This window comes from Pinus tabuliformis, chromosome 9 (assembly GCF_031772625.1).
Source record: "Pinus tabuliformis cultivar Carrire ecotype Pingquan chromosome 9, CPIR1, whole genome shotgun sequence".
NCBI lineage: Eukaryota > Viridiplantae > Streptophyta > Pinopsida > Pinales > Pinaceae > Pinus > Pinus tabuliformis.
The window spans coordinates 1,324,156,802-1,324,180,994 of NC_142307.1; the positions used below are offsets into that span (position 1 = coordinate 1,324,156,802).

A 24,193-nucleotide genomic window follows, 5' to 3' on the forward strand; every position below is an offset into this window, starting at 1 on the left:
GGCTAGGGGTTTTCAGACTGATGTCGTCTCGTCATGAGTGAGTTGCAGATGCAGGTACTCTCTTACACCATGACAAGATGATGAAGAAGGAGATGCAGAAGGGGAGCATGCAAAAAGACATCTTTGCAGCTGAAACATGCAAGCTCATTTATCAAAGCAAAGCAAAGGGACACAAGTTTGCAACTACCATCCAAGACTAAAGATCATTGAAGACTTTGCATCACCAAGCCATGCAAAGGAGAAGAGAAAGCATATCCAAGAAGACATCCAACACTCAACAACAACAGTGACTTGACATTGCCACATCACCAAGCAGTCCATGTCAGCAGTGTCATGTCATGAGTGGTCATATGCCACATCACTATTGTGGACCATGTATATTATATTCAAATGTATTGTAAAGTGGAAGTCCAAAGGACACACATGAATATGGAGAGTCATGTAAGTTGAATAGTCATGAAAGGTGTCAAAGAGTCACAAAGGGGAAGCATCACCCCTTGGTTATATATACCCCCTCATTGTATGAGCAAAGGACATTTTTCACCTTGGCTCCTCCCGCAAGGCATTAGAGACATCAGTTGGTTCTTTGAGGAGCAAGGAGTGGCTTCAATGTCCTACTTTTGAGGCTAGTGATGTACATTGTAAACATGTGTCTTAATATTTTTGCTTAATAACAAAACCCTCTTAAGGCCAGCACGTTCTTCATGCATGGACTATGAATGTTTGTAAGACTATTTTGTGGATATTTGTATTTCATGTTTGCTTTCACATGTACTAAGATAGTTGAACTATTTCGGTTATTTTAGTGCTTATCTTATTGAGAATGTGTTGTAATGGTTGTTATTGTTGTCCCATCCTTGTGGACTATTCTGCGGGATACTAGACATATCTTTCCTTGTTTGTTGGTTGTAACGACCATTGCATCCGTTATGGACTATTCTGCTGGATGTTAGACGGATTCATGTGTATCTCTTGCTGGGTGATACTATTACCTCTCACTTGGAGGTTCACTTCCCCCCCCCCCTTTGCAGTAGAAGAACCTTGACACAGTTGCAACTGCACACTCACCAGGCACAATTCCCTTGCTTTTTGAAGACACCATTCCATCCCTCTCTCGTGTTGACAATTAGAGCCAAGGCATATCTTTGATATATATGGTAATCGAGCCAATATTCTGGATGAGGCTCCTACACCAAACGGTGTGAGGTCTAATTGGGACTCACATCAGGGAGACCCCCTTGGTTGAGGGATTCCCAACACCGTTAACACAAACTTAAATTTTCTCACTGTTATGAAATGAATATGATAGTTGTAGCAAATAGTTTGAGGACATGGGTTTAGAGATCAAACCCTAGGCCCAAGGCCTTGTAGATCACTTGCCCAAGTTGCCAAAAAATTCTCCAAAGTACTTGGCACCTGAAAACACCAACTTTGAGCCAATTTCACCTGCAAAACTCACCAATTTTCAGTTCAGAAAATTCATAGGCCAACCTAGGATGAATGAGGGCAAGTTGGGCTAGGAAGAGGCCAAGAGGGAGAAGGAGAAGGCAAAAGGAGGCAGCGGCTAGGGTCAAGAAGCCTTAGGAGGCTCACGGTAGGCCCAAAAGGGTTGTCGCTAGGCTAAAAGGAGGGTCGAAAGGCCCTTAGGGGCTGCAGCCTAGGGTTTCTAAGGCCCTAAGGCCTGCGGCACCCTAAGGGAGGCCTCTAAGAGGCAACCACAAGCCCTTTAGGGTTGTGGCCTAAGCAAAAAGGGGAAGAGGACAAGGGCCGAAGGCCTTGGGCCCTACGGCCAGACCTAAAAGGCCCGAAAACTCTAACGCATGGGAGAAAAAGGGAGGTCGAGGCCCTCTGGGGCTAACAGCTAGGCTCTGGAGGGCTTTCGAGGGTAATGAAGGGCCTCAAATGGCCAACGCAGGGGAGGAAAAGGATGACGCTAACCTTGGAGGAATAAACTAAACAACCCACTTCACATGGCAGCCTATGCAGTTAATCCAAAATGGTATGATCCCACAACAAGAAGGAGACCTCCTTCCCAAGATAGAGAGGTGGTGAAAGGGTTTAAGACTGTTATTAAAAAAAACTATGGTTCTACAAAAGAGGCCTCTGAGATACAAACTCAATTTGCCCAATTTTCACATGGCCAAGGTGTCTTTGGTTCACATGATGCTTTGATTGATAGGCGCAAGAAGAAGGATCTGATTGATTGGTGGTGGCTTCATGGTGTTGATGCTCCTGAGTTGCAGCAATTTGCGATACGATTACTTGGACAGGTAGCTAGTTTCTCATATTGTTTTTGTATTATTTAATTAATTTAATTTACATACTTAACATTATCTTGACTCTTCTCCTAACAATTTTCCATTAACGGTTTTCCATACGATTACTTGGGCAGGTAGCTAGTTCCTCAGCTTGTGAGAGGAATTGGAGCACATATGCTTTCATCCATTCATTGAAGAGAAACATGTTGGGATCAAAGAAGGCTGAGAACTTAGTATACATTCATAGTACACTTCATCTCATATCGTGTAAAGACCTAGCGTACAGTGAGGGTCCTTTGAAGAGATGGGACATGTTATTGTTGAAACTAGAAGGGGACCTAAGGGGGATCCCTAAAGGGAAAATTCTAGACCAAGGGCAACAAATGGAGACTTAGCCCATTGTCACCTTAGCTAAGGCTCCCTTCTATTTATGGACTTTCACCGATGGGAGGAGACCTGGTATATTATGGAGTCACCGATGAAGGATAAGTCAATGAAAAGATGTGGAGTGACCCAAATAATCCCTCTCCCAGAAGAGTTAGAAAGATATAGCTTGATTGCTTTCTAAGCAAGGTACAATGTCTTCTAGGGAAAGGAAGGGAGGATTTGAGGGTTAGGTTTATGGGATATGACTTGTGAAAGAATTTCTCAATCCCTTAAACCCTTATTGAAATTAGTATCCCGGATGGTACATGAAGAACTGTCCTTTCAAAAGAATGGGACCACGCTGGACCAAATGGACCCAGTCTAGGGTAGGGGAGAAGAGTATAGAAACCAGTGGTTGCCCTAACCTGGAATTGCCTCAAATTTCGTGGAGCTCTTGAGGAAAACAAGTGCATGAGATCCTAAGAGATCAAACTTTCTGGATGGGTAGTTTTCCGGGAAAATGATGCCCTAGGTGACACAACTTGGCTAGACTTGGGAAAACGTGAAAAGATACGATTTTAGGTGACCACCTCTTGGTAGATCAGTGCCTTAGTCTTGGGAGAATGGATTCTATTATGAATAGTCTTTGATTCCTAGTTAAGGAGGCCTCAAGGCCACTGCACTAGCCTTCTTGGTCAAAGAGAAGCAATCTTGCAGCTTTTATACTTCGATGTGCAAAGGAGATAGCTTATCAAAGTCAATTCATTGATAGAATTACCCCTAGGAGATTTCGTTCACATTACATAGCCTATACATTGAGAGATGCTATAATAGACACACTTCCACAATTTAAAGTAGTAAATGCATGCAGCAATTAGCCCTAAAAATAGCGAAAATCTCAGTGCAATGTATATGACAAAGTAAAACAAGAATAACACTAAAAGCATGTACTTACATGTAACAGAATATATCCAACCATCCACAATTGACAAAAGAGAAACTCCAAGATAAGATAGACCAATATCCACACATCAAAATTCATCCATAAAGCTCCAATTCATCTTCTACAAAAAGTGTGAAATTCTCATGAGAGAGAAAAGATCAAATCCAAAGTGATGGTGAGATAATGAACTCATCTCACTTGTATTTATACACTAATGAGGAGTTCGAATTACCCTCCTTGGCCTACATAAACCCCAACAATAAAATAATGTTCTAATAATCTAACTTTTGGTGACAAGCCCACCAAACTAGCTCACAAATGAAAGAATAAGCCTCTCAAGAGGTCAAATAATAGTCTGTGCAAGTCATAGGGCCCTCTAAGAGGCCTAATGAGGTCCATGGGTACCATCATGAAGAGTAGGACCCTCAAAAGCAGTGGACAAGGGGTTGGCCCCTTGTAATAACTTGTGATACTACAAATGACAAGTGAGGGCACACAAGTGTCCTCGTGGGTCTCCAAACAAATTGAAGATGCATGTAGATCGCCAGCAAGGGCTAGGATGATTGTGGAGGTGATGCCACATCATCGTGCAAGTTCTGGATCATCTACCAAGTCTATGGTCCAAATCTGGGGCCAGCTGGGCATGATAGATCAAGTGCATCTTCCTCGTCCAATAAGTGAACCACGAGCAATCTCTAAATGGCTGTGGGGATCCATGGAGTGCTATCTGTTGTTGTGGAGGCCCATGGCTCTCAACGCGCACCCTACATGAGCCAATGTAGCTCTTTGTAGGATTAGGACCCTGTATAGGGAGACCAAACCCAAGCTGGAGACCATCTGCAATCCTGCATAAGATCCAATGCGTCCCCTACCCTTCCAGTACAACAAGTCATTAGAGAAATAGAGTAAATAAGCTTACCAATCATCGACCATAGGTGGGGACTTCATAATGGCATGCCCTTCCATAGTGGGCATCAGGATGTGCCAATGTATCCTAAACTCCAAATGGGGTTAATCAAAAATCCTATTAGGTGGTTTCTACTTCTAAAGGGGATAATATATTCAAGGCACATCCTTCAAAAGGTGGTGGCATGTGACAGATAGGTGAATGAAGTAGGGGATGAGAAGGGGCAGCCCTGGGTCACATGCTTGGGTACAAGGGTAGTTAATAAGAAGAAAGCCCACACTTGGATTTATAATGTATAAGAGGGAGCAATCATGGTATATGAGGTGCCCCGGTCTTGACTTTTTTTCACCCTTCTTTATATTCCTTTGCCTTTTTATGATTTTCATTTATTAACTGCTCAGGGCTCAAGGGGTAAGAGTATGATGTATAAGATATAGCAATGAATACCCCCTTTAAAGGTAGGGCGGTTCATTGCCCATCAGGGGTTGGGACAATCATGGGTTCCTATATGATGAAGGAGGTTCATAGAACCTGTAGGAACCAGGGTGATGGTCATGAGAATGGGGTAGAGCTCATGTATTTGTTTTTTCCCACGTGCTAAATGTATTTGTCCCGGCCATCTTTTGCATTTTGTTGTACATTTTCCTGTTGAATGTGGTGAAATATGCTTTTATCTTTCTTTTTAGCTGCATCAACCTTCGGGCTTCATTCCAAGCCATGACTCAAGGTGTGGGCAAGGAGAAGGGGCAAGCTAAGCCTATGTGGACCCAGTGGAGGAATGTGGACCCAGGTGGGAGAAATGATGAATGGGGTAATAATGAGTGGAAAGAGGGTAATATAAGTGGATAAGGGAGCGGGACCACGCAACCAAATCAGGGTTTCCCATGAAATACCATCCCTAAAGCCAAATGGTCAGTAAAAGAGATCCCACGGGACTAGGATGCAAGGTTAATATCCAAAAGGGGGCTAGGGGACAAGGGCACAGACCTAACCCATTCTTTCCGCCGAATCCCCCCATTAATCCATGCCCAGAAGTGTCCATGATAAGCAAACTACAATACTCAATTACCAAATGACAAGGCATACCTTTAGGTTCGGGAGGCCCACCTTCAAACATACGATCCTAGTAAATGGGCGAGGGACCACATCGTTGGCTCAGGTGGCAAAGAAAAGGCATAATGAGCTAGTTGGTGACTGCAAGGAGTTGTTGGCTGCCGACTGAAGACCATCTTGGAGAAAAAATAATTTTCGTAAGGATATCACCCACAAAATGGTGGGTAACATCTGGCTCCAATTGGGATGTGATCTCTCGAAGAAGTTGGCGAAGCTACTCGAATGGGAGGTCACGAGAACTCCAGCAATCTCTTGGTTACCGTAGACCTATCACCTGCACATATAATAGATGGAAAAACACGAGGCAACATGCTTTCACGGCGTCTCATGATCGCACATGCTATATGTCAAGCCATAAAATCAACAGAAAATAAAATATGCAGGTATGCACCTATTTATCATGAGAAATATCATATGATGTTATTTCTAATGCAAAAATCATCATGCAATGCATCCTACTCTACCATACATATGATACGATGTCAAGTCTCAAGGATGGAGGTGATACGACTTAATTTGACTGGCTCAGGGCAAAGTTCATCATTAAGTTTGGAAATGTAGTAATAATCATCCCCAACTTTCCATGAATCCTAACAAGAATGGGATCTTTATCAACCAAGACTAAATCCCCAACCTTATATTCTTTCTTAGGCTTCCATTTTTTTCTTGTTTGGGAGGTTGGCCCCTAAGGATACGGACTTCCTGAGTAGGGAGAATAAGGGAGGGTTTCTCGATCTTGCATGCCTCACAATATGGTCCAAGCTTAATCACATGAGGTGAGTAAGTAGGTTTCCTATAAAGGATAAAAGGGGTGTCATCGGATTGCGGGATGGTTGCGTATGATAGGTCCATTTGAACATGCCCCCCAACGGTAGCTCCCCATTTCCTAGATAGTAGTATCCCCCACATGTCAAGAATATCAATAACAATAACATCCATTAGGACGGATATATCGGGATTCCTAGCTAAAGAAACCTTAAGGTCTTTGATGATACCTTTCACTTCCACAGGCTTGGAATTATAACCACACACCTTCTTATATGGTCGAGTGATGCTGAGACCCAATTGCTTCATAACAGTTAAAGGCATGATATTCGCGGAAGCCCCTAAGTCTAACATACAATTGTGTAAGAAGAGGTCATTGACAGCCAAAGTAAGCAAGAAAGGTTCATGCCCAGGGTTTCGGTCAGGAATATGAATGTTTTGTAATTCTTCAGGTAGTTCTTCCTCTTGAATCCCCAAGGACTTCTTAAGTTTTTGTTATTGCTCGGGAAGCTTAGCAATCTCCTTTAGAGGAACGGGTATAGTCATCTTTCCTGTGGTAGCCCCTATGTCAATGTCAAGTTTAATTTCCTTCCCCTTTTCCTTCTTGATATATTCTTTCCTTGAAGGATCCTTTTTTCGGATTGGCTTTTGTTTGGGGATCCTTCTTGGGAGGAATTTTGGGGATGGGATCTTTGAGAGGGGATTGCTTAGGTGATGGATCTTCCTTAGGAGGGAGGGGTCTTTGCTCTTCTTCTTTCCAGAATATTGGACCCCTTCGAATCTTACCTAGCTATCAGAGTTGAGAATGGATTCTTCTTTTTCTTCCTTAAGGGTGACCTCACTAATGGGAGGATGTGTGTATGATCCCCCCAGCAAAATGTAGAAGATGTCAGATTCCACAAGGTTGGCTTACTCATCGGTTCATTCATCCCCACTTTCCTCCCTCTCACTTTCCTCATCCTCAGATGAAGAATCACGCTCAACGGCATTAGTTGGAGCCCAGGTGTTTGGGATTTGAGAAGAGCTTGGCCTATCTTCTTCACTTTGCTTTTTGGGAAAAGGCTTTCATTTAGGGATATAACTTGATTTTTGTGCCCTTTCTAAGGCGGTGATTTTGTTCATGATAACCCTGCCACGTCCATTGGCTTCCTCAGTGAACTTTTCCATTGTTTTGAGAATGGAAAGGAGAATTTCCTCATGTTGATCTTTGGACTTCTCCTTCTTGATTTCAGCCTCAGCTCTAGGGTGGTCATTGATATCATCCTTTGAGATTCGCATGTTTTCTTCAACTTCCATTGCCATTTCTTTAGCCTCAGCCAAAGTAGAAGGTTTCTTATCCCTCAACACTTAGGTGAGGTGACCACCCACCGCCTTTATGAATTTATCAAGAATGTTGGCTTCAGATGACTTCAAATGATCAGGTATGTCTTTGACTACCCTATCAAACTTTTGAATGAAATCTTGCACATCCTCCCTTCCCTTGGTTATTTGGTAGAATTTTTCACTATTGAAGGTCCCTTGGGCATTGCATGACCAACTTTTCATGAATAGGTCTTAAAATTCATCGAAGTCATGTATGCATGCAGGGGGAAGGCTAAGGTACAAACCTCTTGCTTGTCCCTAAGGTGATAAGGCAAAAAAGCATCATGAGCTGATCTTCATCAAAGATCATTCTAGGGGACAATTGCCAATAGAATTCTTCAATAAAACCATGGGTAGTTCAAGTAGCATCCCCTTTGAATTTGGGTACCCATCGTTTCCATTTTTCAAGTAGTGGTTCGGGATCATTACTCAATTTCAAAGGGGCAAAGACACTAACCAAGTGTCTTTCACTCTTGGTCATCTTGGGTTGATCTTTTTCGGGGTCAGTGTTTGAACTAGATGGCATCTTTGGAGATGGATCACTGACCTTCTCAAATTCAGGGAGAAGAGTGGTTCCAACAGGTGATGGAGTTCGCTCTCCCCTTTTTGCAGCAGCCCTAGTTAAAGGAGGAATGTTGTCGCCTTCAAGTAAACTAGGGGATTGGACAATGAGTGGAGTTGCCAGAGGAATATTTTATAAATGTCGTCAATGAATCAATTCCTCAATGATTCACTAGGGAGGTAGACCTGCTTCCTCCCTGGCAACGATGCTAAAATGTTACCGCTCAAACTAGCAGGGGACCTAAGGGGGATCCCTAAAGGGAAAATGCTAGACCAATGGCAACAAATGGAGACTTAGCCCATTGTCACCTTAGCGAAGGTTCCCTTCTATTTATGGACTTTCACCGATGGGAGGAGACCCGGTATATTATGGAGTCACCGATGAAGGATAAGTCAATGAAAGGATGTGGAGTGACCCAAATAATCCCTTTCCCGGAAGAGTTAGAAAGATAGAGCTTGCTTGCTTTCTAAGCAAGGTACAATCTCTTCTAGGGAAAGGAAGGGAGGAATTGAGGGTTAGGTTTATGGGATATGACTTGTGAAGGAATTTCCCAATCCCTAAAATCCTTATTGAAATTGGTATCTCGGATGGTTCTTGAAGAATTGTCTTTTCAAAGGAACGAGACTACACAGGACCAAGTGGAACTAGTCTAGGGTAGGGGAGAAAAGTATCGCAACCAATGACTGTCCCTAACCTAGACAAGGTATGGAAATGGATAAAAGAAATAATATCCACTTAAAGGCTTGAATTGATCCAATAAGGTACTAGCCTTTGGGGATGCTAGGGAAAAGTTTGATCCCAAAGCTAGGGCTTGGCTTTTCTCACAACTCCACCGTCGGAATTGCCTCAAATTTGGAGGAGGTCTTGAGGAAACACTAGCGCGCGGTGACTTTAAGAGATTGAACTTTTTGGATGGGTAGTTTGCCAGGAAAATGATGCCCTAGGTGACCCAACTTGGCTAGACCAGGGAAAAGGTGAAAAGATATGATTTTAGGTGACCACCTCTTGGTAGATCAGTGTCTTAGTCTTGGGAGAATGGAGTCTATGATGAATATGAGTGAGGATCTTTGATTCCCAGTCAAGAAATCCTCAAGACCACTTCGCTAGCCTTTTAGGTCAAAGAGAATTAATCTTGCAGCTTTTATACTTCGATGTGCAAAGGAGATGGCTTATCAAGGTCAATTCGTTGATAGAATTACCCCTAGGAGATTTCGTTCACATTACATGGCCCATACATTGAGAGATGCTATAATAGAGACAAAATTCCACAATTTAAAGCAGTAAATGCATGCAGCAATTAGCCCTAAAAATAGCGAAAATCCCAGTCCAATGTATATGACAAAGTAAAACAAGAATAACATTAAAAGCATGTACTTACATGTAACAGAATATATCCAACCATCCACAATTGACAAAAGAGAAGCTCCAAGATAAGATAGACCAATATCCACACATCAAAATTCATCCATAAAGCTCCAATTCATCCTCTAGAAAAAGTGCGAAATTCTCAAGAGAGAGAAAAGATCCAATCCAAATTGATGATGAGATAATGAACTCATCTCACTTGTATTTATACACTAATGAGGAGTTCAAATTAGCCTCCTTGGCCTACATAAGCCCCAAAAATAAAATAATGTTCTAATAATCCAACTTTTGGTGACAAGCCCACCAAATTAGCTCACAAATGAAATAAGAAGCCTCTCAAGAGGTCAAATAATAATCTACGCATGTCGTAGGGCCCTCTAAGAGGCCTAATGAGGTCCATGGGTTCCATAGTGAATAGTAGGACCCTCAAAAGCAGTGGACAAGGGGTTGAACCCTTGTAATAATATGTGGTGCTCCAAATGACATGTGGGGGCACACAAGTGTCCTCATGGGTTGCCAAACAAATCGAAGATCCCTGTAGATCACCTGCAAGGGCTAGGACGATGGTGTAGGTGATGCCACATCATCGTGCAAGTCTTGGATCATCTGCCAAGTGTATGGTGTAAATTTGGGGCCAGTTGGGCATGATGGATCAAGTGCGTCTTCCTCGTCCAATAAGTGAACAACGAGCAATCTCTGAATGGCTGTGGAGAACCATGGAGTGCAATCTGCTGCTGTGGAGGCCCATGCCTCTCAACGCACACCCTACATGTGCCAATGTAGCCCTCTGGAGGATTATGACCCTATATAGGGAGACCATCTGCAATCTTGCATAAGTTCCAATGCATCCCCTAGTTTTCCAGTACAACAAGTCATTAGAGAAATCGAGTAAATAAGCTTCCCAATCATGGACCACAGGTGGGGAATTCATAATGGCCTGCCTTTCCATAATGGCATTCGGGATGTGCCAATGTCTCCTAAACTCCAAATGGGGTTAATCAAGAATCCTATCAGGTGGTTTCTAGTTCTAAAGGGGATAATATATTCAAGGTACATCCTTCAAAAGGTGGTGGCATGTGACAGATAGGTGAATGAAGTGGGGCATGAGAAGGGACAGCCCTGGGTCACATGCTAAGGTATAAGGGTAGCTAATAAGAGGGAAGCCCACACTTGTGTTTATAATGTATAGAAGGGAGCAATCGTGGTACATTAGGTGCCCCGATTTTGATTTTTTTTCACCCTTCTTTATATTCCTTTGCCTTTTTATGATTTTCTTTGATTAACTGCTCGTGGCTCAAGATGTAAAAGCATGATGTATAAGAAATAGCAGTGAATACCCCCTTTAAAGTAAATTCATTGCTCACCATGGGTTGGGACAATCATGGATTCCTATATAACGAAGGAGGTTCAGAGAACCTATAGGAACCAGGGTGATGGCCATGAGGATGGGGTAGAGCTCATGTATTGGCTTTTGCCCACGTGCTAAATGTGTTTGTCCTGACCATCTTTTGCATTTTGTGGTACATTATCCTGTTGAATGTGGCCAAATATGCTTTTATCTTTCTTTTTAGCTGCATCAACCTATGGGCTTCATTCCAGGCCATGACCCAAGCTATGGGCAAGGGGAAGGGGAAAGTAAAGCCTATGTGGACACTGGGGAGGAATATGGACCCAAGTGGGAGAAATGATGAATGGGGTAATAATGATTGGAAAGAGGATAATATAAGCAGATAAGGGAGCGGGACCACACAACCAAAATCGGGGTTTCCCATGAAATACCATCCCTAAAGCCAAATGGTCAGTAAAAGAGATCCCACGGGACTAGGATGCAAGGTTAATATCTAAAAGGGGGCTAGGGAACAAGGGCACGGACCTAACCCATTCTTTTCGTCAAATTCCCCCCATTAATCCATGCCCAGAAGTGTCCATGATAAGCAAACTACAATACTCAATTACCAAATGACAAGGCATACCTTTAGGTTCGGGAGGCCCACCTTCAAACATACGATCATGGCAGATGGGTGAGGGACCACATGGCTAGCTCAGGTGGTAGAGAAAAAGCATAATGAGCTAGGTGGTGGCTGCAAGGGGTTGTTGGCTGCCGACTGAGGACCAGCTTGGAGAAAAAAAAAATCTCCTAAGGATATCGCCCACAGAATGGTGGGTAACAGGACCAATACACAGATGATGCTACATGAGTGGACAACAAGATACAACCAGATGGTTTTAATGAGCTTCCTCCAATTATTATGGATGACCAAGAGTCTCCAGATGAGAGTGATCCCTCCCTAGAGAGCTTGTTGACTGAAGATCTTAGTGATGTTGATGACATGGCTTAAGGAAACCTGATCTTATTCATTGTTCAGTTTCACTTTTTTGGGAATTTTGAAAATTTGAAATTTCTATTTCATATTTAAAAATGCCTTCGGGCAAATTTTGCATGTAGTATGACAATGGACATACACTTATGATTCTAATATATATTATCATGATTCACATCAATATGTAAATTGCAATTTCCACTTGATATCAAATTTGAAATTTCAAAATATCAAAATAAATGTTCATGTTCAAGTCTTTAAATGATTTGTTTTTCTTGTTGTAAGTTGGAAGATTTCAAAATTCATATATATTATAATTTATAAAATACTATATATATATATATATATATATATCCCCAACGAACCCACGTACCCTGTTTCAAAAAGTGATGCGCCTGTCTCTGCACCCATCCCCATACCTGTCCCCGAACCCACGTTCCCTGGCAACATAGCCTATTACCTTTCTTCCTTCATTGTTATTGATATTATTCTAGCTACCTAATTGGAAATACTGAATGAAATGTATAATGATCCTTTGAAAATTTTGTAATGTTATTTACACATAACTCAGATGACTTATATTCCACCAAAACATTGTTTTCAAATACTTTCTATTTGTAATGCAATTGTTAGTAGACAATTTTACAACCTTCTCTAGTACCTTTCTTCTTGCATTGTTATCAATATTATTCTGGCTACCTAATTGGAATACTGATTGAAATGTATAATGATTCTTTGAAAATTTTGTACATAAAAACAGTGCTTATAAGTATATAAGTATGCTGAAAATACTTGCTTGATATACCACAAAATGGATTAAACATTCACCTCACTGAGCTTTAATTCTGAGCAAACAAGGTCTAATAAATCTCCTGTCCCTGATCCAGAAATAGCCGAAATGGGCACTGGAGTAAACCTGACAACCAATATGTTCAATACAAAGCTAGTCAACGTCACCATTATCCAACAAAAGAAAATAAGATAAAATTCTAGGAGTGTAGATAGTGCTCTACCAAAAAACTTCAGCTACTTTCGTGAGATTTATATTCTTATAAGCCATATATTAGAACAACTGTGCTAATTGAATGAATGTCCTCTACTTTGGTATTTGCAATATAGCCATTGTTTTCCATGCAACATTGAACACCATTTAGCATTATGTCAACCAAAAATCCAACAATCATAAAATGCAAGTATAGAAACACTAGAGAACGAAAATATTTGTTTATTGATTAAAGATGATAAAGGTATGAACAATCAAATTGACTAACTGATAAATTTGGAAATAGAAATTTTAGGGGCCATAGAATTCTATGACATTTGCTCCAGAGAAGGAAGGGAAAAGTAAAGAGGTTATAGTGGAGAATTAAATATAGCTAATGACATAGAAACCCCACTACCCACTGCAAAAAAGAAAACAACACGCTAATTTAAGAAATATATAAGAAAACATGAGCTGGTACATTTGAACACCGTTTAGTACTATTTCAATCACAAATCCAACAACCATAGAATGTATGCTTGGTTACTTTAAATAAGGAAATTCTTTTTTAACCTATGTTGCAGAGGGGCAAGTCCCCCTTCTTGTTGAAAAACCAAGTAGAATGTGTACAAAGACAATTTCTGAACTACTGATAATTATTTGTGAGATTATTAGAGCTTCTATTAATTCTTCTTCTTCATCAAATAATTATACTTCAGAAATTCAACTGATAGCAATGGCAAGAAAGTAAAGATCACAGTGCACAATAACAAGAGACACCAGTGTTTAGGTGAGAGACCAGGGCAAAACCACACAAGGGGAAAACCCAATCAAGCTTTTCCTTAGAGAGATCCTTCAACAAGACATCAAGACATAGATAATACTGACCACAAGATGCCTGGTACTTTTTGTAGCATTGGAGGTGTTTTAGTCTTGCAACTTTGTGAAGAGGTTAAAACACACGAGTTCTCCATCACCCATAAATTGTTTCTGGAAATTCCACCTAGAATTGTCTCAATTAGATTATTAGCCTATTTTTAAATATTTCCTAAATTTAAACTTAGGAAAATGGGTTAATTAATCAGAATTAATTGAGATAAGGTATGAATCATTTAGAAACTCACATGAATTGACTGGGCAATAATCTAGGCCCTTGATTAGGTTTTAATATTGGTCATTGGTGGTCCAACAAAAGATTATAAGAAGAAGTCGATGGGTAGATGGAAGATAAACTTGTGAGACACATAGAGATCGATTTCCTAAGAGAGTTCAAGTTTCCAAAGGCAATAGCCAGAAGAGCTTGAGCTTCAAAAGGAAGCAGAGACTGAGAGGGGCAAGGGCAGTGATCCGAAGAAAGTTTTCCATATCCGAAGAGGCGGCAGCAAGAGGCCGAGTTATTCCCAATGAGGCAACCCAGAGGACATGCACAGTGAACTTCAGAGGGCAATTCAATTTAGCTGGTAGAAAAATTGATTCAACTGCCAAAGGTCGGGAATGTAAAGTCCCAAATGAAATAAATTTGGAACAAACCCTTCACATAAAATTATCATCTACTTAACAGAAGGTTGTCATGTAAAACCCAAATCATAAATCCATAAATTGCATAAAAATCTCATTAAAAGAACACAACATGAGCAACAATGAGAAATGCAGCAACAAATCCAACTTAATTATATAAATATATGCTAATACAATAGCTGGGAACGGCTCTCCAGGATATGTGATAATACTGATATCGGCCTCCAAACAGAAACAGGAAAATAATCACTACACCTTTGGATCCTGAATGAATCCACCAAGGCGAGATGGGTGCTCGCCCAATCTCTCTAAATCACCTGAGGGTTTCGTCATTGGGCTACCAATGGAGTAGAGAACTGGATTCTCAACCTCTCATACAAGAAACAATACCAAAACCAAGATGTCTCCAAACGATCTCCTCATAGATCTCCAAGCCTCTAGAAGCATCTTATTTTATTATTTTATTATTATTCTAGAAGTTTTTCCATTGAATTATCTTAAGTGACCTTTAATTTTATTTTATTTCACTCAAGTCACTTTTGGCTGCACTCAAGTCACTTTTGGCTGCTCTTTCTCCAATTAATTATTTGTCCTTAACTAAATGACTAATTAAAGTCATTTTTAACCAAGGAAAATGGAAAATCACCCACCATACTGTCTTCAGCCACTGGAAGTCTCTTCTCAGCATCCCATCCTATATATCTTCTCCTTCTGATTCCAACAAGCTATTACACTGAGGTGTTCCATCAATTAATCTCCTTGGAATGCCACCTCGAGCATAATTAATTAAGTTATGCCCAATAATCACATTGATTTTTGAAAGTTGTCGGAATGCGATGGAACGAAAGGAAAACTGTGCAGATGATGGAATATGCCAAGCGAATACCATCAAATCCCATAAAAACTCCTCAAAGCTCCATCAGGACCCCTGATGACATAAACCTGCTCCACTAACCTCGCGACCATCCCCCGCCCTAGAAATCCATCGTAGTTGTACTATGAAGAAGAATAAAAATGGGGACATGACAGTTCTCCCGCCCCAAGATTGCTTGCCCTCAAGCAATCCAAATCTGTGGACCAATCTAGTGGCCCGACGCAACTGAGACCCAATGCCCGATCCCATACGAACCACTGGGTGATGCTTTGCTCCTGTGTCAACCCATCATGAACGAAACTCCTCAATGCCCGGATCCCAGAAAAATCTCTAATTGAACTTGTCATCAATGAATCCACCTGGATCCCAATGCCACCAAGAACAAATATCAAGGCTCCATGGCTCCTGATGTGCGATAACTCCAACCATGAATGTTGCTCCATCCACCGCGTACCAACTCATCACCTCTCTCCAATAAAACCCTTGGCATAGACCAAGGTCCATCTCATCATGCTGATTGTCCTGCTGAAACACTAATGAGTGGCCAGCCAACATCCGGTTGCCCACTGAAGCATGTGATATCCTTCACCTCCGAGGGCTCCTGCAATACAATGCTCCCGACTAAAAATGATACTCCATCAAAAGGATACCAGCTCATGATCTCTCGTCAATCCAATGCATGGAAACTTGTGCAAGGGATAAGTCTGCTATGCTGAAACTGGTCCATGCTCAACTCCTAAGGCTCTACCCGATCAATCAAAACATGTCCAAGAAATTTTGCCTTTCTCCCTCTAATGGGAAGAAGTGGGCACACTGTGTTGCAAGCCCTATCTATATACTCCTGGAGAGGGTTGCTCCCTGAAAGTCCTGCAGCTCTGCCAATTGCCTGTGCATCTACCCGCACCTCATCAGTGGGTCGGCCCAAAGATGGATGCACCACCATCTCCAACAGCTCTTGTTGTCTACTAGCCTCCTGCAAAACTACCCTGTCAATCTCCAACATCTCCTGAGGACAAGTGCCTGCAAATACTGTCTCCCTGGAGACTGACTGCACATCTGTCTGCTCCACTCTAATGGTTGGACCCAAGGGCATCTGCTCATACTCCATCATGGGCTCAACATGAGCCACTATCTGACTCCCCAAAAATGGCCCATCCCGCACACTTGTGTATCATCTAACTCATGCTCCTCTATGTGCTCTCGATGTTGAATCATTACTCGCTCATCTACTCCCTGGTCTCCTTCCCTCGTGGGACCAATCGGCTGCTCCTTGTACTCCTCTACTTCACATGGATGCATATCTGGGCTACTGCCATCAACTCCACATGACTACTCGTGCTCCTCAGAGGTATCATCATACGAACCCATGGACTCGTCCAACGAAGAGTCCTCATCCTGACAAACATAAAGAATATCTCCCTGCTCTACTGTTGTCATCTCCTCAGTGTCACTCAAGCATGAGTGGTTAGGTCTCGAAGGTCCTTTGCAGATGAAGCAAAGTCCCTTCTTTAGCTCATTCTTGTTGCATGATCCACCAAACCTGAGTAGCTCCTCCCTAGTCAACTATCTCCTGAACAACCCAATGTTCTTCTCAACTAACCTTTCAGCTAGCTCATAAGCAGTGGGTGAGACCAGATGCTCTCTCCTCCAGACAGACAACAATCGAGACTGTAACTCCCGACAAATGGCATCACGACCTCTCATACATGATGACAAGATGGAATGCATGTGCCCTATGATTGTGTCAGAATGATGTTTCCTAATGCTGAAAAAGCATTGGAACATATGCAGGATCAAACCATCGCACTCAAGATCAAACATAATTTCATAAGTCCTAGTCATGGCCATAACTCCTAAAATCTCAAGCTTCTTCCCAAAGGTAGAGCCTGCACTGTTGTCCAAGTCTCGGAAAGTTTCTATCATCAATCTGAAAACTCTCCTCATAACATCATCATTGTAAGGAGCTATAGGGGTGGTTAGTCTCATGATGTTACTGAGACAAGATACAACCAGAAGTCTAACCCCTTCACAAGGTTCCTCCAAGAACTTGTGTTGTATGAGAGCAAGCATAGCTAGTTTTAGAGCCCAAATTAGTTTCTTCCCTTCTAATTGACTCACTTTGGAAAGGAGGGCATCTAGTTCATCAAATTTACAAAGAACTTTCCATGTGACCCTCATCTGCTTCAAATTTGTTCCAAGTGCAAATATTTTGTGCCCAATCTCCAGCTTTTTTTGAAAATCATTTGGTTGTTCTTTCTGAAGGATGGCATAAATCCCTCTTGAAAAAGGCATGTTCTTCAGTTTTGTTTCCTGGTCTATATGGCAGTCCATGGAGGTGTTTCTTTGTTGGTTCATGAGTTGTTTTAAAAACTCCATCATTCCGCAAGGCTACGGAATTAATATACAATTCGGCACATCAAACTTTGGCACATGGAAGCAGTTCATACATCACTCATACAACCATATCTAGTCCTCAAAGGACAGCTATAACACCACACTCAGGTCTTAGTGACCCCACTACAACGGATAAGGCACCAAGCCGCTCTCAATACCCCGGCAAGTGTCACATTGCACTCAGCAGCATATATGGCAGAAGTGGATCTGGACAGTATATAACACCTGAAATTCTCTTCAAATCTGTGTTTAATGGAATTTTAAGTGATAGGTGTTGAGGGCTCTATTGTAGGTGCTTTTTCATAAATTTTGTTGTTTTTGATATACCACATGCATCAACAATCTCCCAAAACAAGTTTCAGAAAATTAATGCAACAGACTTTAAACAACTCCTACATGATAGACATTTCAAAGCTTGAATATACAAAGACAGATTGGAAGATAGAACCTGGTAGGTAGGAGACAGCCAATGATACTCAGTACAAGTGTGATTTATCAGTCCACCAGAACGACACCCAGCACTTGTTTATGAAGCAAGCTGCCCCGAAAATATACACACCAGATTTGCCTTTGAAACAACCCTTGTATCTTCAGTAAAGGATGACTGTAATGGTCTCTCTAGTCTTTTAGAAGTGTTTTGAAACACTAAACCCCAGCAAAACTAATTTGGGACTCGATCTCTTTAATTGAAGGATCTCAGTCTGTTGCAAGGAAAATTCACATGCCCAAAATAATATCGCTTGACCAATTCAAACGCACACACACCTGGAGCTTCAGCATACTATTACAAATTTATTTAGGCCCCAATCGCACAGTCACTGCTCTGTCAACACCACCGCTACAGGAGTATTTCATAACACCTCAGTTATCCAGCCAGTGCATTACTTGATGCGCACAACAATCACTAACCTCAGACAATAATGTGGTAATGATAAACAATTTGGTTCTTTCCTCCTGGATGCATAAACACCTGCAATGTTGCCACTGAATAATCCAACATGTCCCAAATCGGCCTCTAAACGAAATGTATCCCTGATGCTTCCCCTGCCCGCATGCAATGCTGCTTAATATGCCTCGAGCCAACCATTCAGCGCTGGCCCCATGCAATCTCCATTGCCAGAGCGGGTCCCCTCAGCGTTCGAATCAACGGCTTGAATGGGTTAGTGAACTAATGATGCCACGATTTGCCCGATTAATTGAAACACCATCAAGCTTGCACGAGACATGCACAGGGATGGTAGTCAACTTCCGCCGGAATACATTTTCGATTGTGTCAGAGCCCACAAATTCACCGAACGAAGTCAATTAAATTCGAACGGGTGTCTGGGCTGCTTTACTCAGTGGACGAGTCTGTCAGCGTTGTTCCACGGATCAGTCAGCCCCTTTACATGCTACGTTCTCATATATGCCAGCAATGTCGACAACTTCATAGACCAATACTGGAAGTAATTTACGTTGGCAGCCAGAAACAAAGTTTGCGACTTCTTTTCATGTTGCAAGCAACCACGAATTTTTAGGTTGGTTTAGCTTATCAATGTGCACTAAACGCCACCCGAATCAACTCAGTCTAGGGATCTCGGCTTCTTCGAATGTTTGCATTCTCTGCTCTGTCTCTGCCTGAATAAGCCTCGGCTCAATTTATTACGCCCTTCTAAATAATTTGACTCTGGCTTCACCAAATATGACTCCATGATGTGACCCGATCATGCTCCTCACGTGCTGAAACAGGTCGTAGTCTCCCTATAATGATTCAAACTACTATAGAACTACCCAATTGGATTTAGGAGCTAGATAATTCGGTCACTGGCAATATAGATTCCTCCATACAACTTCGATTTTGGAGGCAGGAACCCTCAATCCTTGGTTTCTAACTGGTAAGATGAACCCTGCACTTAGAACAAAGTCGAATTACCCAAATTCGTGCTCCTTCACACATCCTGAACAATAATTATTGGGCGGCCCTTTGAAAATTTAATCATTTGAGAAAATTTTGAATGATGCACCCCTTTTAATAATCTGGACCTTTAATGAGAATCATTCACGGCCTCACTAAACAATTCAGACGGCTTGATCAAATTTGTCGCACAGATGTTTATGCAGGAAACATTTCCACAAAGCGAATTTGTTGATTTCTTACTAAAAATGCGACGATTTGATAACTTAATCAACACAATGTCTCCAGCAGCGATCTGGTTTTCTCAGCAAAGATATATCTTCTACAATTAGCTTCAACAATTTGGCGAGTAAACCCTCAAGCTAGCAGGATGCACAGCTCTAATAACACTATAATGTGCCAAATGAAAGAAATTTGGAACAAACCCTTCACATCAAATTTTCATCTACTTAACAGAAGATTGTCATGTAAAACCCAAAAGCATTAATCCATAAATTGCATAAAAATCTCATTAAAAGATCACAACATGAGAAGCAATGAGAAATACAGCAACAAATCCAGCTTTATTATAGAAATATATGCTAATACAATAGTTGGGAACGACCCTCCAGGATATGTGATAACACTGATACCAACATCCAAACTAAAACAGGAAAATAATCACTACACCTGTGGATTCTGAATGAATCCACCAGGGGGAGATGGGTGCTCGCCCAATCTCTCTAAATCACCCAAGGGTATCTGTCTTGGGGCTACCAATGGAGTAGAGAATCGGGTTCTCAACCTCTCATACAAGAAACAATATCAAAACCAAGATGTCTCCAAATGATCTCCTCCTCCCCTTTTATAGATCTGATGGATAGATCACCAAGCCTCTAGAAGCATCTTATTTTATTATTTTATTATTATTCTAGAAGCTCCTCCATTGACTTTATCTTAAGTGACCTTTAATTTTGTTTTATTTCACTCAAGTCACTTTTGGCCCCTTTTTCTCCAATTAATTATTTTTCCTTAATTAAATGACTAATTAAAGCCATTTTTAACTAAGGAAAATGGAAAACCTCCCACCATACTCTCTTTGGCCACAGGAAGTCTCTTCTCAGCATCTCATCATGTATATTTTCTCGTTCTGGTTCTAACGAGCTATTACACTGAAGTGTTCCATCAATTAATCTTCCCGAAATGCACCTAGAGCATAATTAATTAAATTATGCCCCATAATAACGCTGATTTTTTAAAGTTTTCGGAATGCGATGGAATGAAAGGCAAGTTGTGTGGATGATGGAATATGCCAAGCGAATGCCATCAAATCCCATAAAAACTCCTCAAAACTCCATCGGGACCCCTGATGACATAAACCTGCTCCATTGACCTAGCCATCCCTTCCCCTGGAAATCCACCCTGGTTGTACTATGAAGAACAATAAAAATGGGGACATGACATGGAAGGTCCTTCAGAAGGTCGGAGAATCATTTTCCTCAACAAAGACAGACAAAGCGACTTGATCAGAGGCAATTCCGAGCTAGACATCCAAGGGTCTATGCAAGCACTATGCAGAAGTCAGCATGAAGGGTCCAGGAGGACGAGTTTCTGAAGCGAAGTTGTGTCAAGGTTGCTTGTGGAGAAAGGGAAATTCCCTTAGATAATTTTGGCCATATTTTCTTGTTGTTTGGATTGCCAGTTGGGCATCCATAGATTGTACTTAGAATTTCACTGCTACATAATAACAAAAACCCTCAGTTGTTACACCGGTTTTCCCAAAACGGGTTTTCTGGGGACATTTGTCCAAAAATAATTGTGTCAAATTTATGTGTGCTAGCATATTTCTCAATTTCAAGCGCTATTATTTTCCACAATTTTATTTGTGAAGGTTGCAGTGTGATTTATTCCATATTTTCCATAGCAAATAAATTGTTAATTAATTAACAATTAGAAAAATTAATTCCAGTTGCTGCAATAGGATTTCAAACTTGAAATTTTCACATGGTATCAAAGCGAGATTGATTAGGCGGGAAGCTCAGAAGTGATAGGTAGAAATCGTCCAGATTCAGAGGGAGTCTAGCAGCACAATGTCCATATTTGCACAGAAGCTAGTTTAGCAAATCGAACTGTTAGGCAGAGGGTTCGATTTTTCCTATGCAGGTGGCAAGAAAAATTTGTAGAGCCTAGAAGCAGTTCTAGCAAGCAGTAGAAAAGCTGGAAAGCAATTCCGCTGAGGCAGACTGGATTTTCGCTAACCAGATTCCTTGCTTGGACGCATAAGGGTTTTGCAGCAACAAAATCAGTGTCGGGTGGAAGAGAAAGAGCACATACAAAGATAAAATTTCTCTCAAGGGATCTTGAGTTCTAGAAATCTAATTTTTCTAGTTGCAGATTCGCAGTTGTGAGCAGATTTTCTCACTCCAGAAGGGAGTGCGTGTAGCAGATTCAGCAGCTAAGCAAAGGGAAGGAGGGATATTTTCAACCAGATCTAGAGATGGCAACAGCTGGGCTTAAAGATCAGGATAGGTTGGAGGGAGCCTCCAACTATGTCATCTGGAAGGCTAGGATGTTCTCCTGTTGGATGAACATGGCCTAAAAGCCTATGTGGAGAACGTAGTAGCATTACCACAAGATGTTGATCCGCTCAAGGAGTACAAAAAAGAAATGGCAAAGGCGAAGCAGATGATTTTGGATGGAGTCTGAGATCATCTAGTCTCACATGTGGCAGACAAAGGTACGACCAAGGAGATGTGGGATGCTCTCTCTGAGCTATTTCAGAGTTCTTCTGAGCAGAAGAATATGTTTCTCCAGGAGAAGTTGAGGAGCATAAGGATGCAGAAGGGCAAAAGCATAGATGGCTTCCTCACCAGGATTTAGGAAGTCCGAGATCAGCTTGCAGCCGTTGGGGAGGCACCCCAACCCACAGAGCTTGTATGGTTGGCACTGAATAGTGTCTCAGATGACTGGCAGGTGTTTGTCCAAAGTATCTTGGGCAAAGACACATTGCCTAAATGGGACAGGATGTGGTCTGATCTACAGCAAGAGGAGTTGAGGCGGGCTCTAGTAAAGAGTACCATCAGCGGCTATTAGTTTTTGTAGCATCAGATGTGTTCTAGCCACGAAATTTGGTGGAGAGACTAGAATACATGGCATCTCCAAAACCCAGAAATCGTTTCTGGAAATTCAGCATAGAAGTGTCTCAATTAGATTATTAACCAATTTTTTAAATATTTCCTAAGTCTAAACTTAGGGAATATGGTTAATTAATCAATATTAATTGAGATAACGTGAGAATCATCTACAAACTCACACAGCTCGATCCAAAGATGATCCTAGCCATTGATTAAGTTTTAATCTTCGTCATTGGTGATCCAACAGTGGGTTACAAGAAGAGATAGATGTGGTGTTGGAGAAGACACTTCTGTAGTTCGATTTTCTTAGCAGATCAATTTCCAAAGAGTAGTAGCAGTTGCCGGAGAGCCAGAGATCGAAGCAGGGTCAGTGAGGGGCAGAGACAGTGATTCGCAGAAAGTTTTCCAAATCCGAAGAGGCAGCAACAAGTGACAGAAGTGATCCACGCTAAAGTAGCGTAGGGACTGCACAGTAGCTAAAGCAAAGCAGTTCGATTTAGCTGAGGAGAAGGAAGGTTGATTTAGTTTCCAGAGGTCGAGATAGTCTTCCAGAGTGTCAGAGAGTCACTTCCAACAACAGAGGCAGGTTAGACGGCTCGCTTAGAGGCAGACTCGAGGCCACACGTGTGAGAAGCAATGCAGAGACAGTGCAAAGGCAACGCAGAAGGGTTTACACTGTGTTAGTTTTTGTCGCATTGGATGTGTTCAAGCCCCCAAATTTTGTGGAGGAGCTAGAATACAGGAGATCTCCAAAACCCAAAAATCCTTTTTGGAAATCTCGCCTAGAGATGGCTTAATTAGATTATTAGCCGATTTTTAAACATTTCCTAAGTCTAAACTTAGGGAATATGACTAATTCATCAGAATTAATTAAGTCAAGGTGTGAATGTCCTAGAGACTCACAATGGTCGACTTCAAGTTAATCCTAGCCATCGATTAAGATCTAATCTTGGTCGTTGAAGTCTCAACAAAGGATTATAAGAAGAAGTCGATGGGCACTTGGAGAAGACACTAGAGAGGTTCAATGTCAGGAGCAGAGCAGCAATCATTGTGAGCAGAGTTTCTCACTCCAGAAGGGAGTGCAAATAGCCTAACAGCAGTTGCGCAGAAGGGAAGAGGATATTTTCGACATTTGTTGAGATGGCCACTGCTGGACTTCGAGATCAGGACAGGATTGATGGAGCTTCCAACTATGTCATCTGGAAGGCAAGGATGTCCTTCCTTCTGGATGAATTTGGCCTGAAGACTTATATTGATGTAGTGGTAGCAGTGCCCCAAGATCCAGATCAGCTGAAGGAGTACAAAAAGAAGATGACGCGAGCAAAGAGGTTGATCCTAGACGGAGTCTGGGATCACATTGTTTCACACATAACTGGCAAAAGATACTGCCAAAGAGATGTGGGAGACTCTCTCCACGCTGTACCAGGGCATTTCTGAGCAGCGGAAGATGTACTTA

At 41.7% G+C, this 24,193-nt stretch overlaps 1 protein-coding gene across 1 annotated transcript in view; it reads right to left on the bottom strand.

Moving 5' to 3' along the window:
* The window catches only part of EMB2738 (GTP-binding family protein), a 463,941-nt gene that overhangs the window by 259,748 nt on the left and 180,000 nt on the right, over positions 1 to 24,193 (bottom strand). The window contains 1 exon segment of the mRNA XM_089439172.1: positions 12,791 to 12,878. Within this exon segment, the coding sequence (XP_089295298.1) occupies positions 12,791 to 12,878 (88 nt within the window).